Source organism: Phaseolus vulgaris, chromosome 3 (assembly GCF_000499845.2).
Source record: "Phaseolus vulgaris cultivar G19833 chromosome 3, P. vulgaris v2.0, whole genome shotgun sequence".
Classification (NCBI taxonomy): domain Eukaryota; kingdom Viridiplantae; phylum Streptophyta; class Magnoliopsida; order Fabales; family Fabaceae; genus Phaseolus; species Phaseolus vulgaris.
In genome coordinates, this window is record NC_023757.2 from 18,704,112 (window position 1) to 18,723,247 (window position 19,136).

Genomic DNA, 19,136 nt, shown 5'->3' on the forward strand with positions numbered 1-19,136 from the left:
ATTTTCTTTGTAAGTAAGGCCTTGCAAGGCCCGGAATTGAGGTACCAGTCACTAGAGAAGGCGGCACTAGCAGTGGTGTTCTCAGCCCAAAGACTCCGCCACTATTTCCATAGCTTCACAGTGGTGGTGATGACAAACCTCCCTATCCAAAAGGTACTTCAGAAGCCAGATGTAGCAGGGAGGATGGTTCGTTGGGCAGTAGAGTTGTCAAAGTTTGATATCCAATATGAAACCAGGGGGTCCATCAAAGGGCAAGTCTATGTTGACTTCGTGGCAGAACTTTCACCAGGAGGAGACCCTCAAGAGGTGGAGTTAGGGTCACAATGGATGCTCTCAGTGGATGGATCTTCCAACCAGCAAGGGAGTGGCGCTGGGATAATCTTAGAGGGGCCTAATGGAGTGTTAATCGAGCAAGCCTTACGTTTCGCCTTCAAAGCGAGCAACAACTAGGCGGAGTACGAGGCGTTGATTGCTGGGATGCTGTTGGCAAAAGAAATGGGTGCTCAGAGCCTCCTGGCGAAGAGTGACTCACAGTTGGTCACAGGGCAAGTGACAGGGGAGTATCAGGCAAAGGACCCACAGATGGCCGCCTACCTAAGGTACGTTGAGGTGTTTAAAAGAGCTTTCGCTGCGTTTGAGCTGGTGCATGTCCCTAGGGAGCAGAATGCCAGAGCTGACCTGCTCGCCGAGCTGGCCAGCTCAGGCAAGGGGGGAAAGCAGAGGACTGTGATACAAGAGAGCCTCAAAACGCCGCAAAAATTTGTTGCAGACAACAGGGTGGACGTTCTTCACGTTAGTACAACAAGAGGAAAACCAAGGAGTCATCGCTCTTTGAGTCAAGATACGGCAAGGGCACCCTGCATCAGTACTTATGCGACCCCGCCAGAAGAAGAAAAAGGCGACACATGGATGACCCCTTACAGGCGATACCTGGCGGACGGAATCCTCCCAGCGGAGCCGGAAGAAGGCAAGAAGATTAAGAGGAACGCCGCAAGATACACATTAGCAGATGGGATATTATTCAGACACGGGTTTACGCACCCCATCTTGACGTGCATGAGTGACGACGAGTGCACCAGGATAATGGCTGAGCTCCACGAAGGTATTTGTGGAGCCACGTGGGAGGAAGATCCTTGGCATCCAAGGTAATACGCGTAGGGTTTTTCTGGCCAACAGTAAGAGAGGATTGCGTGCGATACGCCCAACATTGCAAGGAGTGTCAGATGCACACTGATTGGCACAAGGCGCCGCCAGAGGAACTAAGATCCATATACAGCCCGTGGCCGTTTCATACTTGGGGGATTGATATCTTAGGCCTGTTCCCGCTGGCGATAAGGCAGATGAAGTACTTAATCATTGCCATCGAGTACTTCACCAAGTGGATAGAGGTCGAACCAGTGGCACAGATCACTGCGCACAAGGTACAACACTTTGGAAGAACATTGTGTGTCATTTTGGGGTGCCAAGGCGTCTCATTTCAGACAATGGCACCAAGTTCGCGAGCCAACAGTTGGGGAAGCTATGTACAGAAGTAGGAATCAAGCAAGTGTTTGCATCAGTCGAACACCCATAGACAAATAGGCAGGTCGAGTCAGCAAACAGAGTTTTGTTGAGAGGTTTGAAACGTAGATTGGAGAAGGCTAAAGGGGCGTGGGCAGAAGAAATACCAAGGAGCATATGGGCTTACCACACCACGCCTCAATCCTCCACCATGGAGACGCCTTTCAGCCTAGTGTATGGATCAGACGCCATGATCCCAGTGGAGATCCACGAGAGCTCGCCTCGTTTCCTAGGTTTCGTGGCAGAAGAGTCCAACGAAGAAAGGAGGGTGAACCTGGACCAGAGAAGAGGCAAAAATTAAGGCTGAGGCTGTGAAGAGAAGAGTGGAGCGTCAGTACAACTCTAAGGTGAAGCTACGACAGTTTCAAGTTGTTGATTTGGTCTTGAGGAAGGCTCACCCTTACGAATTAGAAAACAAGTTTTTTCCCAAGTGGACTGGACCGTTTAGAGTAACCAAAGCCAAAGGGAATGGTTCATATCAGTTAGAAACTCTAGAAGGGGGCCCCGTCCCACGTAGTTGGAATGCGGCTAATTTAAAGTTTTATTTTAGTAGAAATTTTGTAAATGGGACACTCTTTTTCCCTCCCACGGGTTTTTTAACGAGGTCACCCAAATAATGGAAAGAAAAGTTTAAGATATTTCTGCCTTAGTTTTTCCCTTTCTTGTAAGATAAAAAATCAAAGGAATAGAGACAAAGATGAGGCGTCGCCGAGATAAGGCGTCGCCAAGATAAGGTGTCGCCAAGATAAGGCGTCGACAAGATAGCGACGCCACAACAAGGCGTCGCCAGAAGTATGCATCGCCAGATAAAGAAGCGGGAGTCAGATGCAAAGCAAGATGACAAGTATGTTGAGTATAAGTTAAAAAACCGAGCGTCTAGTCCTTGAGCAGGGGATGAAGGATTCCTTCGGGACGCTCCCTCCTCAAGTATGAATAGCTAGCCCTGGTACCAGATGTTAGTATAAGTTAAAAATCCGAGCGTCTAGTCCTTGAGCAGGGGTTAGAGGATTCCTTCGGGACGCCCCCTCCTCAGGTATGAATAGCTAGCCCTGGTGTCTGGTGTTTTAGACACCCTGAGGATGATACGGCGCTGCTGTAATAGGCCTCTACTCAAGTGTAGGCACCAGACGCAAAGAGACAAGGGCTAAGTCCCCCTGATGTTTTAGACACTCCATGGACGATACGGTGCTGATTATATAGGCCTCTCCATGGGCGTGGGCACCAGAGCACGACTTCTGTCCCAAGTGTCTAGAAACGCTGAGGACACCCAGAGCAGTTATCCCCTCGAGCGTAGACACTCAGTATAGGTAAGATAAGTCCTCCTCACCCTTGAGCGATGTCGAGGCTAAAACCCTCGAGCGATGTCGAGGCAACAGAGTAACAGATAAGTCCTCCTCTCCCTTGAGCGATGTCAAGGCTAGAAAGAAGACGAGGCCCCTATGCATCTTAAGCAATGATGAAGCCGGCGGTGTCCCTGACAGTCAACGCTCGAGGGTTCGAGAACAAACAAATAAAGAGATGGTTAAAGGTTGGCAAAGTTAAGTCCTACTTTGCCTTTGGGCAAAGGCGAGGCAGGTGACGCCTTCATGAGGAAGATTCCTCACAGATAGGAAGGCTAAGCAAATTTTTGAGGGAAATGACCAAGAAAAGGACGTGCGTCACGACTTAGAAGGAAAGAATAAGAGAAGGAGTCATGTGCTACCTAAAGGGTTAGAAGCGAAGCGATGAAGTGATGTGCCAAAGGTAAAAGTACCAGTTGTGCCGAGCGGCGTAGAAAAGAAAGTAAAAACAGATAAAAGGTGTAAGGGAAGTTAAAACAGATAAGGAGGTAAAAACAAAAGTCACATAACATTTAGACAGGTCAAGTTAAAAGTTGAGATTACAAGTCAATATAAATAAGAGTTTGCTGTGATTACAACCAGAAGCTATTCCTCAAGGGCCTCTAATGGAACGATCTTGCAATCAACCACCTCATTCAGAGGGTTGCACCCGGAGACGTCGATGCCAGGTTTGGCACAGGCTGCTTGGACTAGAGCCTCCGTGAACCCATCAGTGAACCCAGTGGCAGCCTCCTCGACCAGCATCTCCTTAGCAACCTTGAAGTTGGCAGCTTGAGCGGTCATCTCTTGGTCCTTGAAGGCCAAGGCAGAAATCAACTCTTGGACATTGGCTTGGAGGGAAGTGTTCTCACTAGCTAACCGGGAGCATTCATCAGTTTTATCCGCAAGCGCGACCTCAGTCTTTCCCAGTGTCTGCTCCCGATCCACACACTGGTCCTCAAGTTTCTTCTGATACGCCTTGGAGGTTTCTGCTGCCGCTTCAAGGTCAACAATCTTTGTTTGAAGGGGCACCACCTGATTGAGAAGCTCGGCGTTGGCTTGAGCCACCTCATGCAATCGTTTGTTGGGATCCTCCTTCGCCTTTTGCGATACCCTCAGCGAGGTCTTGTATGCCTCCTCCTGACGCCCCCAGTGGGAGGCTAGCTTCTCCTTCTCCTCCTTTAGAGAAGCAACTTCCTTCTCCAGTACTCGAAAGGCGGAAGCTTGGGCTCCCTTAGCCCTGGCCTGCATATGCTAAGAATGGGCGCAAGCCATGAAGGCACCCATGTAATAGTATAGGCTATCCCTCTGGGGCCCTTTAGCTTGACCACCTGGGGACGCCCTACCCAAGAAGCCCCTCAATGAATCTTGCATGGGAAGAGGGAGCTCTGGGGCAGGTGGAGGAATGCCTGTGGGCTCAGCTTCAACTCCTCCCTCCAGGTGGAGGAGAGGTGGCGCTCGGTGGGTCCTCCCTCAAGGACTCAGCCCCGTGAGAAGAAGAAGTAGCAGAAGTGACCATCTGAGGGGCATGTTGAGTTCTTTGTCACTTGAAGACTTGCCCCTCAGCGGAGTCTTCATCGTCAGAAACTACCTCCACTACCCTCTTTCCCTTGTCAAAGGGGCCTGAGGAAGCACCATCCTCGACCAGCGCGAGAGGCATGGCCACGATGGGTGGTGGCGAGCTCGGAGGTGGATTGGGAGAAGTTTGGACCGATGGGGTTGACGGTGTTGTGGCAGATTGGGGTTGGGGGTTGGGAGAAGACGGGGGGCGGCGGCGGTTGAGAGAGGGGACGCCGAAGCCCCGTCTTTGGACTTCAACACCTGAGCCAGTCGCAACCGTCGTTGCCTATCCATCTTAGAATCTGCACAAAGAAGACAAACATGGTAGAGGTTAGGCACAAGTTAAAGCTAAAACACAAAAGGAAAAGACAAATCATGTATCAAGCAAGAATCCAGCAGAAGCAGAGACTAGAAGGTTATAGGGAGAAGCACTCATACTTATGTATTGTGCTAGAGCTTCGGCGTTGTACTCTAGACTTATTAGGGTGGCGGTTTCAAAACCCCCTCACGCTGGTCAAAATTTGACAAGCCTCTCGATCGTTCAAGGGCAATTCGTTCAGCGACTTGGGCTTCACGGTCTTTACCTCCTTCACCCAGTTTAGAGGAAAGCCGTCAAGGGCAGAGGGGTCGTAGTCGGAGCAGCAAACCTTGAAGAATTTGCCTTTCCACCCCTTGAAGGATTGCTGGAATAGGGATAGGAGGACCCTTCCAGGGATATTGATGAGGCTCACCCAGAGGCTCTTCTCCTGTTTCTTCACTTCGAAGAAATGTAGGAAGACGTCAATAGAGGGTGCGCACCCGAAGAACCCGCACAACACACCAAAATCCTTGACGAAGGCCCAGCCGTTGGGGTGCAGCTGGGCTGGGGCGATGTTGATCTTTGTTAGCAACTCCCTCTCAAACCAGGAGAAGGGCAAGCGCATCCCAATACGCTTGAAGACCACTTGATAAAAGTAAAAGAAGGGGACCCCGTTGTTGGCCCGTTCATCCCCGCACACGGGCTCCCCAAGAGTGCAAGGAAGCACTGCGATGTCGTTATCATGCCTTTTCGCGAAGGCACGATGATCGTAGGTGCTTGGCTCCCCTATATGATCCCTCCAAGCTTTAGTGGAGACCAGGCTCGAGCACTCGTCGAGTAGCTCGTCTGAGGGCCCTATGGTTGACTTTGGGGGGTGGAGGGTTGGCAGTTGTTTTAGTACGTGCCATTGAAGAACAAACTGAAGAATGAAGAAGAGGAAAGGTCCTGCAAATAAGGACAGGAAGAAAAGGGGGAAGAAACCCTAAGAAAACCCCTACCCACGCGAGAAATTCAAGGGGGGGAGAAATTGAGAAATAAGGAAGGGAATACAACAATACAAGAAAAGACCATATGTTCTGATAGAGCAATACAGTAAAGAACAAGGGTAATGATCCTGCCTGTTGACTTAGCGCAAGAGCGTTGCCTCGTCACGATCTTCCTCACCAGCTTGACACCACGTGCCCTCCAAGTCCGCTCCACAGATAGCCTCTCTGAGAACCTGAAAAAGACACAGTGGCGCCTCTGCGGCCGGTGGCGCTCCGACGCTCAAGTTAGATCGCAGAATCACTAGAGAAATAATGCGTGTAAAAACAGCGTGTGAAAGAAAAAACTCCCTTCTGAATCTCACTCTGATTCTCTTTTATGCCTCCCTCTGTATTTGCGCCTAACAGAATTCTGTTATGCCTCTCTGGCATGTGTCAGAACCCTGTTGTGCTTTTCTGTGGCAACGTACCTCCAAAATCAGTAAAACGGGAGTGTCTGCGCGTGTCTGTACCTTCAGCGGTACGGAGTGCACCTTTGTCTGGACCGCGCCCCTCTCAGATGATGACACGTGGAGGCATGCAACTAACCACACACGTGTCACTACTTGAAGGGCTCTAGCGCTTCTCTCTGTGTGTCTAAGTCATTCCCTTGCGGAGTAACTTAGCGCATTCCTTTTATCTGGGTAAATCGCATACTCCTAGGAGAACGCCAAGTGTGGCTGGTCTAGGCACACTCACCAAGCATTGCTCTCTGCGCAAACGATTTCCCCTTCACGATGCCATGCACGTAATGGGTTGAGGGAGTCACCAATCACTGACCGGTTTACCAACTCCCTCAGGCCACTCTCATGCGCGATTCTCTGAGATATGTTCATGCGAGGTTCGTGCGTAACGCTCTCGCTGGGAACCTCAGTCCCAGCTTAACTGCGTGTGACACGAGACCCCGATGACCTTGCACTCGATGACTGATCGGTGCTCTATTACTTCTCGCGTTCTGCCCCCAGGTGTTCATCTGGGAACTGGTCTGTCGGTGACCGCTTGGTTACTGACCACCGATCACCGTTCTGGGTGATCAGTCCCCTGACCTCTCTGCCAACTGATCTGTCGGTGGCCACCTGGCTATTGACCACCGATCACCTCTTTGGATGACCCCCCCCCCCTGGCCTTTCTGTCACCCGATCCACGTGTCACCCTACGAGTGGTCCACGTTATTATCTTCTGCTGACGTCATCAACTACCGATGACCGATCGGATCAGGTAATGTGAATGGAAAGACCATACCTTTTGTGGTTGGAAGGAAAAAAGGCGTGAGCTTTCGGAAATGGAGAACGCAAGAGTCGCAGGGAAGATGAACAGTGCGAAGAGAAATCAGAAATGATGAAACAGTGCTTTGGGCACACGTTTTCGAAAGGTCATAACGTTAACTTGGGAGCGTTAACGACACTCATCCCCAGCCATAGGATCGAGCCACGTGTCGAGGGACTAGCGCACAACTTAAGACGTCACATCTTCAGTGCAGAAAACGTCGCGTCAAACTCTCAGAAAGTGTCAAGTCAACTGCTCAATGGGAATGTCACGTCAGCAAGAATGCCACGTGCATGATGGGGCGAGGCCTTAGTCTTTTTGCTGAAACAAGTGTCAGCTCAAGACTGGGGGGCTTGTGTATCGTCCCGTCCCCAGGCGTTGACCAAAAGTCAAAGTCAACGTATGGTGGGACCCCTCGAGGGGTCCAAGGAAGAAAGTCAACAGATTGACCACTTGAAGCATCGCCAAGTTAAGGCATCGCCAGTAGGAGGCGTCGCCTAAGGAAGGCGTCGCCAGGTTAAGGCATCGCCAAGCTAAAACATCACAAGGAGGCTTCGGGCCTCGACAGTTCAGGACAGTAACAAAGAAAAGAGAAAGGTGGCTTCAAGACCATAAGTCCCAGTACCAGTAGGGAGTAACCTAACTCATGAAGTACCCACGCCACCGTTGGGAAACCCTGGGACAGATACGACCCATGAGGGGGCCATGCCCAGGGGAGAACCACGTGCATGGTACGAGAGAGAGGTAGATACACTCCGAAGGTGAGTGACTAGAGGTTGGGGCGCATGAGTTGGCACCCAGAAAGTCACCCACCCCCTCGTGCCAAATGCACTTCGAGAAGGGAGGGTTTGCACGATGGATTAACCCTAAGTTGGGTTACGGCGTTGTAGGGCCCTCTACGAAGAGTCACGATCAAGTTAGCCGAACATGTGGCAATGAGCACTGAAAACGTCAAGGCTTTCCTAAAAGTTCGCTAAGGTACGCGTTAATTCAGTTAAGATTCGAACGTTTCAAGGAATATTTTTATACGCTTTCAATGCGCTTTAACGCGCTTTAACGCGCTTTAACACGAGAGGTGTATAAAAAGGGACCTTGGGGCGTTTGAATGGGGATCCGAGTTTTGACCTACTTCTCGTAGCCTTACACAGAGCACAAACCCTAGTTGTTTTCGCTGCGCACCCACTATGTGCACAAGACGATTATGGCAACACAGTTTCAGTCATTCAGTTATTTTTCGATCACCTTCAGAGCATTCTTTACGGTGTTGCGATACGGAGGTGCGTCACCTTTGATGTTTCTCGCTAGCTGACTTGATCGTCGGAGTGCAAACGGCCGCGAGGGCGCCCCTTTGTTCACTTCTTTTCAGGTATTCAAAGACGGAGCAGAACGAAGGTGCCCTAGCTTGTGAGGACAAGCCTCGCATAAAGACAACCCAGGTCAACCGGCAGGAACAACACGCATTGACTTTCTCTTATTCAATGGCGAAAATGTTAACCAGTGGATTTATCAATGCGAAAATTATTTTCTTATTGACAAGACTCCGGAGCAATTCAAGGTACAGTTGGCACTTGTGCATCTAGAAGGCAAGGCCTTGCAATGGCATACCGTTATGAACTCTGATTTAGATATGGATGCACCTTCATGGCCAGGATTTACCAAAAGTCTAAATGATCGGTTTGGTGCAATTGGCGATGATCCCATGGTTGTGTTGATGCGTCTACGACAAAAGACTTCAGTTGATGCCTATCATGAAGAGTTCAATTCAATCATTACAAGATTGAAGTTAGCTAATGATCATATTCTCAACTGCTTCCTTGATGGCTTAAAGCAAGACATCCAAATGATAGTACGCATGTTCCAACCTACATCTCTACAGCATGCATTTACTTTGGCTAGGACGTATAAAGTAGCCAATTCTAGCAAGTCGACGACCAAATTCCACAGGGGAGTCTTAGGTCCAGCTCCAGTGCCTCTATCATCGTCAGCTCCAATCAATGCGGTCCCCAAACCTAAACCCACACGCCACTTAACGTTGGAGTTCATAGCAGAACGCAGAGCCCAAGGCCTTTTTTATTTTTGTGATGAACCCTACTCAATGGAGCACAATAGGGCACACAAGAAATTACAAGTTCACGTCATGGAGATGGAGGAGGAAGATGACGCACAGGATAGTCCTCCCAATGACACGACTGACTTATTGCAATGGAAGGAACCACAAATCTCAGTCAACGCATTAACAGGAGTGGCTGGGTTCAGAACTATGAGAATAACTGGATATCATCAAAAACGACCTTTACATATTCTCATTTATAGTGGCAACACTCATAATTTCTTAGATACCCAAATGGCTCAAAAATATGGGTGCATAATTTTGTACCGTCCCGTATCCGGGCGTTGACTAAGTCAAAGTCAAAGTCAACGGCTGGAGAGTCAAGGTCAACGCAAGGCGTCGCCTAGGTGGAGAGACGCCAAGAGGAAGCGTCGCCAAAGCAAGGCGTCGCCTAGGTAAAGGCGTTGCCCAATCAGGGCGTCGCTAGATCAAATAGTGCTAAAGCAAGGCAATCACGGTATGGTTCCCCGATACCCATGGGTAGGAAAGACCATGGAGGGAGCGACGCCGTGGGGAGGCCTCAGGTCCCGATAACCCGGGGCAGTGAAAAAGAGAAGGAAAAGGTGGCTCCAAGGCCATAGTAATATTACCAGTGTAGGGCAGCCTGACTCGTGAAGTGCTCCTGCCGCCCCAGAGACGCCTGTGGGACAGATACGACTCAAGAAGAAGGTCACGCCCAGGGCAGCCGGGTGCAGGGTACAAGAGGAAGGCAGATACACTCTCAAAGTAAGTGACTAGATAATTGGGGGCATGAGTTGGCACCCAAAAAGTCACCCCTAGCGCAGTAGCACTCCCAAGCAGGAGGACTCACACGTAGAAACGTCCTCAGATGGGCAGAAACGCCCCCAGATGGGGTCATGGCGTCGTGAGGACCTCCACGTGTACGACAGCCGTGCCAGAATAGAAACACCCTTTAGTCAGGTGCCAGGTAATTAAAGTCCTTCAATACAGTTTCCCTTTCGAGCATTCAGGTGTTATAATGGCTCCCAAGCGTTTCAACGTCTTAAATGCGCTACGTTTTCTAATTAAATACGCTGATTGAGTGCGTTACGTTTGTAATTAAAGGCGCTTTAAGGCGCTTTGAATGCTTGGGTAGTTTAAATAGCGCGGAGAATGTTGGAAAGAGGGTTCGAACTTTTGGCAAATTTACCAGAACTCTCTAGTTGCTTGCTCGGGCCTTGAGGTTACGTACAAGGGACTGGGGAAAGATCTTTGCCTGAGAGAGAGAAGACAGATACACAATACACAGTTATTTCGTACCACCTTCTGAGTGCCATACGCGGTGCTCAGAAACGGAGGTGAACAGTTTTGGTGTTTCTTGTTGGCTGACTTGAGCGTCGGAGTGCAAACGGCCGCTAGGGCGCCTCTTTGTCCTCTTTTTTGCAGGGATCCACAGGCAATCAGTGGGAAGGAGTCCCTAGCTGACGGTTGAGGTCGTGCACGAAGACGTCCCGGTCAACCGGACGGAACATTTTGGCGCCCACCGTGGGGCCGATATAAAACATCAGTCCCATTACAAGTTCGAGAAAATCTACGAAGTTGCAGTAACGTGGGAGGAGGTTGGAGTGACGATGGCCCCCACCAGACGAAGCACAGCACGCGCAGCCCCCGCAAAACTATCCATGCAACAGGTCCTGGAGATAATGAGGGGGCTGCAGCAGGACATGGCGGATTCGAAAATGGAGCAGGAACGCATGCAGGCAGACCTTGACGCCTCGCATGAGCGGAACGAAGAGCTCCACCGTCTGAATGAGGAGTTGCGCCAGGGCCTGAGAAATGATCGGAGGCGGCCTGGACACGACGAGATGGAGAACCATTCCCCGCCAAGGGAGTTTTCCACTCCTTTCTCGCAGGAGATCCTAGACGCAGCGATCCCGAACACATTCGCGGGACCCAAGGTGATCTTCGTCAATTAGCCTCCCAGAGGGTCATATCACATCTTTCCGCCAATTGTCGCGATTGTTCAGGGAACAATACCTAGCCAACAAGGCCCCGCCGCCGGTCTCCTACGATCTGTTTGATGTGAAGCAGTATCAGGGGGAGACCCTGAAGGAGTATATCAATCGCTTCGGGGCCCAGGTCGTGAAGGTTGGTACGACAGAGGAGCCTATGATCGTGTACGCATTTGTGAAAGGCGTATGCCCCGGTCCTTTTGGAGAATCCATCATCCGCAACCGCCCTAGGACTTTCGATGAACTACGGCGTAGGGCGGTAGAGCATATTGCTTCTGAAGGAGAGGTGTGTGTGAAGCGCACGAACGTTGTGCCCTCACGCCCGAGAGGACCGGCGCAAGCTCAACCCGTCAGGGTCAATGAGACCACGACGGGGAGAAAGAAGCCAGTGGCGAGACGCCCCTACGAGGCCAGAAAGCCCCAGCCCCGGGGTCCAGCAGGAGGCGATCGCCCCGCCAGAGAAAGAGCGAGACCGGCGAGGTACAACTTCGTGGTTGAGTTGAAGGATTTGATCGCCGTGCCTAACATAGCTGAGAGGCTGAGGCGACCGGCGAAGACCGACAAGGTGTTAGGGCCTCGTAAAGACTCTTGGTGCGAATTCCACGAGGCTTTCGGGCACCACATTGATAATTGCCTGTCGTTGGGCTACCAGCTAGATGAGCTGGTGAGGACTGGGTTTTTAAAGGACTATGTCGCAGATTCCACAGCGACCGCCACCTTGCCGCCGCCGGCGGATAAACCAGCACACGAGATGCCTGTGCTTGGCGAGGTCCACACCATTGCTGGAGGTTTTTCTGGCGGGGGACCCACCGCCTCCCAGCGGAAGAAATACGCAAGGGGGGTGAATTCAATCGAAGAGAGGCTCTCGGGGGAGCCGTGGAAGTCGGATATCGTGTTCACGAGAAGAGACCTCCGAGATGTGGTACCCCACGACAACGACCCCGTTGTCATCTCAGTCGTCACTGCCGGAAGGAAGGTGCACAGAGTGCTTGTAGACCAAGGAAGTTCGGCAGATGTCATGTTTTTGTCGACCTTTAATAAGTTACGGCTGTCCCCCGATCTGTTGAGTCCCTATACTGGGTGCTTGTATGGGTTCGGGGATAACCAGGTGGAAGTCCGGGGGTACCTGGAGTTGAGGACTACGTTCACAGACGGAGAGGCCTTCCGTACCGAGAGCATCCGGTACCTCGTCGTGAACGCTAATTCTGCCTACAATATTTTGCTGGGCAGACCGGCGTTAAACCGTCTGAGCGCGGTGTCCTCCACCCGTCACATGAAGATGAAGCTGCCGGACCTTAGTGGCCAGGTGATAGTCATCAGGTCAGACCAGGAGGAGGCAAGGAAATGCTATGAGAACAGCCTAAAAATGAAGATAGGCGTGTTCATGGTGTATGAACGTCCGCCCAGCGCGGACACGACGATGGTTGAGGCGGCGCCCGCTGGGTTGACGCCTGACGAGGCACTACCAGCGAAGGCGACGCCCGAAGCTGAAGCACCAATGGAGGAAAGCCCTGAGGACGCAGCGCCCGTAGAAGAGGCGGCGCCCGTCGAGGATGATAGCAGGGAACAGCCAACGGCTAACGCCGTAGAAAGGGAGATTGGCGACAAGACATTCAAGCTAGGGAGTTCGCTGAGCCCAGAAGAACAGGAAGGGGTGGCGGAAGTGATTTCACGCCACCTGGATGCCTTCGCATGGTCCGCCTCGGATATGCCCGGCATCGATCCCGATTTTCTGTGTCACCACCTCAGCATGGACGCCACGGTCCGCCCGGTGCGTTAGAGAAGGAGAAAATTCAATGAGGAACGACAGCAGGTGGTGAGAGACGAAACGCAGAAGCTGCTGAGTGCTGGCCACATCAGGGAGATTCAATACCCTGGGTGGCTCGCCAACGTCGTCTTGGTGAAAAAGGCGAACGGAAAGTGGAGGATGTGTGTTGACTTCACGGACCTAAACAAGGCATGCCCAAAGGACTCGTATCCGCTGCCCAGCATCGACGCCTTGGTAGACAGTGCGTCCGGCAGCAAGGTGCTAAGTTTCCTGGATGCCTTTTCAGGGTACAACCAAATCAAGATGCACCCAAGAGACGAGAGCAAGACTGCATTCATGACTGAGACCTGCAGTTACTGCTATAAGGTGATGCCTTTTGGGCTGAAAAATGCGGGCGCCACGTACCAGAGGCTAATGGACAAGGTCCTGGCGCCAATGCTTGGAAGGAATGTGTACGCCTATGTAGATGACATGGTGGTGGCGTCGCAGAATAGGGCGCAGCACATGGCGGACCTGGAGGAGTTGTTCGTCACAATATCCAAGTATCGCCTCAAGTGAAACCCTGAGAAGTGTGTTTTCGGGGTAGAGGCCGGAAAGTTCTTGGGTTTTATGCTCACAGAGAGGGGAATAGAGGCGAACCCCGACAAATGCACGGCGATTATCGCCATGCGGAGCCCGACGTCGGTAAAGGAGGTGCAACAACTGACAGGGCGGATGGCGGCGCTCTCTAGGTTTGTTTCCGCCGGAGGAGAAAAGGGGCACCCGTATTTCCAGTGCCTCAAGAGAAACAGTCGTTTTGCATGGACTGATGAATGCGAAGCGGCTTTCATTAAGCTGAAGGAGTACCTGGCGACGCCACCGGTCCTCTGCAAGCCGGTAGCGGGCGTGCCCCTCCGGTTATATTTTACTGTAACGGAGCGGGCCATCAGTTCCGTGTTGGTCCAAGAGCAGGACTAGAGTCAGAAGCCCATCTATTTTGTAAGCAAGGCCTTACAGGGAGCTGAGACGAGGTACCAAGCGCTAGAGAGGGCGGCGCTGGCGGTGGTGTTTTCTGCTAGGAGGCTCCGTCATTACTTCCACAGCTTTACGGTGGTGGTGATGACCAACCTCCCTATACAGAAAGTGCTGCAGAAGCCGGATGTGGCGGGAAGAATGGTGCGCTGGGCGGTAGAACTGTCGGAATTCGACATCCAGTATGAGCCTAGAGGATCCATCAAAGGGAGGTGTACGCAGATTTTATAGCGGAACTCTTGCCCGGAGGTGAGCAAGAGGTGGAGGTGAGTTCGCAGTGGCTGCTCTCGGTTGATGGCTCTTCCAACCAACAAGGGAGCGGTGCGGGAATAGTCTTGGAAGGACCCGACGGCATACTGATCGAGCAGGCCCTGCGCTTCGCCTTCAAGGCAAGTAACAATCAGGCAGAATATGAAGCCCTGATAGCAGGAATGCTCCTGGCCAAGGAGATGGGTGCACAGAACCTCCTGGTGAAGAGCGACTCCCAGCTGATTACGGGGCAGGTGTCGGGTGAGTTCCAGGCGAAGGACCCGCAGATGGCGGCGTATCTGAAATACGTCCAGTTGCTGAAGGGAGCATTCAACGCTCTTGAGCTGATACATGTCCCGAGGGAGCAGAATGCCAAAGCTGACCTGCTCGCAAAGCTGGCCAGCTCAGGCAAGGGGGGTAGACAGAGGACAGTGATCCAGGAGACTCTCAAAGCTCCGCGTCGATTCGTGGAAGACAACAGGGTGGATGTCCTCCAGATTTATACATCAAGGGGAAGTCCGAGGAGTCATTCCTCTTTGACCCAAGATACGCAGAGGGCGCCCCGCATCAGCTTGTACGCGGGTGTGCCTGAGGAAGAGCAGATGCAGGTATGTGTTTTGTCCAAGGGAGACACCTGGATGACGCCCTATAAGCGATACCTGGCGGATGGGGCTCTTCCGGTGGACCCTGAAGAGGGTAAAAAAGTCAAAAGAAATGCCGCAAGATATACTTTGGTGGATGGGGTGCTGTTCAGGCACGGTTTCACTCACCCTATCCTAACATGCGTCAGTGGCGATGAGTGCACCAGGATAATGGCGGAACTACACGAAGGCATCTGCGGAAGCCACGTAGGGGGAAGATCCTTAGTCTCCAAGGTAATACGCGCAGGTTTCTTCTAGCCAACAGTGAAAGAGGATTGCGCACGGTACACCCAGCAGTGTAGGCAATGCCAAAAGCACGCCGACTGGCACAAGGCACCGCCAGAAGAGTTGTGATCCATATACAGCCCGTGGCCTTTCCATACATGGGGAATCGATATCCTGGGCCCCTTTCCGCTGGCGATCAGGCAGATGAAGTATCTGATCGTTGCCATCGAATACTTCACCAAATGGATAGAGGCAGAGCCCGTTGCACAGATCACTGCGCACAAGGTACAACATTTCGTGTGGAAGAATATTGTGTGCCGTTTTGGCGTACCTAGGCGCCTGATATCTGATAACGGGACCCAGTTTGCCAGTCAGCAGTTGAGAAATCTATGTGCTGAAGTAGGAATCAAATAGGTGTTCGCATCGGTTGAACACCCCCAGACCAATGGACAAGTGGAGTCGGCAAACAGAGTTCTGCTAAGGGGGTTAAAAAGAAGGTTAGAGAAAGCCAAAGGGGCGTGGGCGGAAGAGGTACCAAGGATCGTATGGGCGTATCACACCACGCCCCAATCCTCTACAATGGAGACGCCTTTCAGTTTGGTTTACGGTTCGGACGCGACGATTCCAGTAGAAATACATGAAAGCTCACCTCGTTTTCAACACTTTGTGGTGGAGGAGTCCAATGAAGAGAGGCGGGTAAACCTGGATCTGCTAGACGAGGCCAGGGAAGAAGCTAGAATAAAAGCTGAAGCGATGAAGAGAAGAGTAGAGCGGCAATATAGCTCTAAGGTAAAGCCGCGACAATTTCAGGTTGGCGACCTAGTGATGAGGAAAGCTCACCCATACGAGTTGGAAAATAAGCTGTCTCCCAAGTGGACCGGACCCTTCAGAGTTACTAAGGCTAAGGGCAACGGTTCGTACCACCTGGAGACTTTAGATGGAGGTCCTATCCCGCGCAGTTGGAATGCAGCCAACTTAAAATTTTATTTAAGTTGACTTATGTAAGCAGTATGTAACAATTTAGTTGAAGGGGACGCTCTTTTTCCCTCGGGGGTTTTTTAATGAGGTCACCCTAATAAAAGGAAAAACCAGTTTGAGAAAAAGAAGTGCCTTGGTTTTCAGCCTTTATCTTTCTCTGTTTGAAGTAATGTGATGCGCCGCCTAGGTCATGGCGTCGCCAGGAAAGAAGGCGTCGCCTAGGTCATGGCGTCGCCCCTAAGAAGGCGTCGCCCAAGTGAAGGCATGCACCGTTGGAAGAACAGGACGAAAGAAAAGCGCGCAGTACGTGGAGCATATGCAAAGTAAAGTGGCGTTGCAAAGAATCAAGTATGATATTGAAAAGTTGTTGTTACAAGCAATGTTCAATACAATGGGAGTAGTACAAACGGAGCAAACGCTACAAATCATGCAAAAACACGAACAAGCCATTCCTCAGTGGTCATCAGAGTCATCACTGGAGGGAGGCGAAGCCCCTTTCCCAGCCCGCAGAGCTCGGGTAAGTCGTGTCCTCCTTTCTTGGTTTATTTTCGAACCTGCACCAAGGGAGAAGACGTGTTAGAGACACCATGAAGCAAGACATGCACAGTTAGAAAGCAATGAAGGCCGAGTTTTCTAAGGCAGTATTTCTTACATATGTACTTCTCAAGAGTCCCAGCGTTGAACTCCAGGCTGATCACAGTGGCAGAGTCAAAACCGCCCGCCTCAGCAAGAATCCGGCAAGCTATTTGATCACTTGGAGACAGCTTCTTGAGGGGTTTGGCTTTGAGGGCCTTCTCCTCTCTCACCCAGTACAGCGGAAACCCATCAAGAGCGTCGGGAACAAGGTCAGTACGGCAGATCTTGAAGAACCGGCCTTTCCACCCGGTGAACGAGCTTTGGAAGGGTGTGAAGAGAACTCTCCCGGGTACATTACTGAGAGTTACCCAGAGGTTGTGTCTCTGCCTCTTCACCTCAAAGAAGTGAAGAAAGTGGTCAACCGAGGGTACACAACCCAGAAACCCGAAGAGAATGTCGAAGGATTTGACAAAGGCCCAGCTGTTGGGATATAACTGGGCCGGGGCAACGTTGATCTCCGTCAGCAGTTCCTTCTCGAACCAGGAAAAGGGTAAGCGCACTCCGATGGTCCTGAACACCACCTGGTAAAAGTAAAAGAAAGGGATGCCTTCGTTGGCCCGTTCGTCTCCACATACTGGCTCCCCTAGAGTGCAAGGGAGCACAGCGATGTCGTCGTCATGCCTCCTCGCGAAGGCCCGGCGGTCATAGGAACACGAATCCCCTTTGTGCTCCCTTATGGCTCTGGTAGAGAGTAAGCATGAACACTCATCAAGAAGTTCACTCGAAGCCCAGGGGTACAAATCCTTGGGACTGACCCTGGACGAAGCAGCATGAGAAGACATTCTTTAACAAGATTAGGGGTTTCAAGGGTGTAGGGACTGCCTGAAATGCAAGAGTCGAACGAGGGGAGCGAAGGCTGGAACAACCCTTCATGAGAAAGAAAGGGTGCAAGAAGGAAGGGTGCAAGAAGAGAGAACGTAAGTAGGTTATGAAGAATGGGAAAATGATGAGGATAGTTTCAGAGTTTGAAGAGTTAAATAAAGCGGTTAGAGCGCCAAACGACGCGAATGGATGCACCGCACGATCGACCCACGTGGCAGTAGAGGGAAGGGTTGCCCTGGCACCCCTGGTTAAGCTCAGAACACGTCGTATCAATAGAATACCTGATGGTACGATGCGCCGTCGAAAGGGATCAGGGGCACAGTAGGATTCAGGATCAAATCGAACGAGTCCCATCAGCCATACAGAAAGCGCCACGTGGATCAAATCGAATGACTGGATGTCCCATCAGCCATATAGAAAGCGCCACGTAAAGCAGGTTGAATGACTGGATGTCCCATCATCTATACAGGGAGCGCCTCGTGGAAGATACGGGAAGGGCCTTGAGCTCATCGCCGCCCCCAGGCATCGACCAAGCCCAAGGTCAAAGTCAATGTCAAGTTAGGGACGACGCCCGAGGCGACACTGGCATGAGATGCCCGAGGCGTCGCCTGGAATGACATAAAGGACGACGCCGGCATGAGACGTCGCGGGCATCGCCAACCCAAATATCAGTAGGGTCGCCTCCCCGATACCCACAAGTAGGAAAGACTGTGGAGGGAGACGAAGGTGAAGGAGGCAGAGTTAGTTGCTGGTGTTATCTCCCCGATACCCGCGGGTAGGAAAGACTGTGGAGGGAGATGAGATCGCCAAATGCCAGCGAATTGCCGGCAGGGTGTTCCCCGATACCTATGGGAAGGAAAGACCATAGAGGGAACGACCCCCCCAAAGCACTCGACGTTTTAGACACCCGGGGACGATACGGCACTGCTGTAGCAGGCCTCTCCTTAGGCGTGGGCGCCGGGGGCTAAGAATCAGGGAGAGAACCGTTTCGGTGTTAGAGACACCCCGTGGACGATACGACGTCACTAGGTGAGCCTCTCCATGGGCGTGAGGGTTGGCACGCGACCTTTCCCGGTCATACAAGGCCGCCCAACGAAGCAAAGAAGCGAATATGATACAAACAGAACAACCGAAGCATAAGAAGGCAAAAGATGAGAATAAGATCGCACAAGCAGAATCGTATATGGCAAAAACACAAAAGCAATCATACGAACACCCAAATTTGTAGCAAGAGTACGGATGGTTCAAAGAGTTACAAGTTTAAACAGAAAGAGTCAAAGGCAAGCGTAAAGAATAAAGGAATTAAGCTTGAAGGTGAAGGTGGCGGGTGAGAGACAGCGGTTCAGTCATCCAAGTCCATGGGCACGACCTTCCCGTCGACGACATGGTGTGTGGGGTCGCAGTTCGAAATATTGATGCCAGGGTTCTCGCAGGACGCCTGGGTCAGAGCCTCTTGGAACCCCTCCTCGAAAGTACCCGCCATCTCCTGGATAAGGGACTTTTTCTCCTTCTCTAGCTCCTCAACGGCGGCATCCCCAGAGGTCACCTGCTTCTCCAGAGCCTCTTTCTTAACGCGGAGTCGACTGACCTCGACCTGTAGTTTGTCATAGTCAGCCCGGAGAAGGTCCATAGCTTTGGCCTGGGTGGCCATTTCCCCCTCCATCCGCTCCGTCTTGTAAGCCTGCTCACGGCAACGGTCCTTCAAGTCCTTTTGAATTT

The 19,136-nt window shown here is 51.7% G+C and overlaps 1 protein-coding gene across 1 annotated transcript; it reads left to right on the forward strand.

The window, feature by feature from the left end:
• Positions 1-495: 495 nt before the first annotated feature.
• Positions 496-1,149, forward strand: LOC137839283 (uncharacterized). Its single transcript, XM_068648403.1, has one exon. The coding sequence runs from the start codon at positions 496-498 to the stop codon at positions 1,147-1,149; it is 654 nt and encodes a 217-aa protein (XP_068504504.1).
• The last annotated feature ends 17,987 nt before the right edge of the window (positions 1,150-19,136 follow it).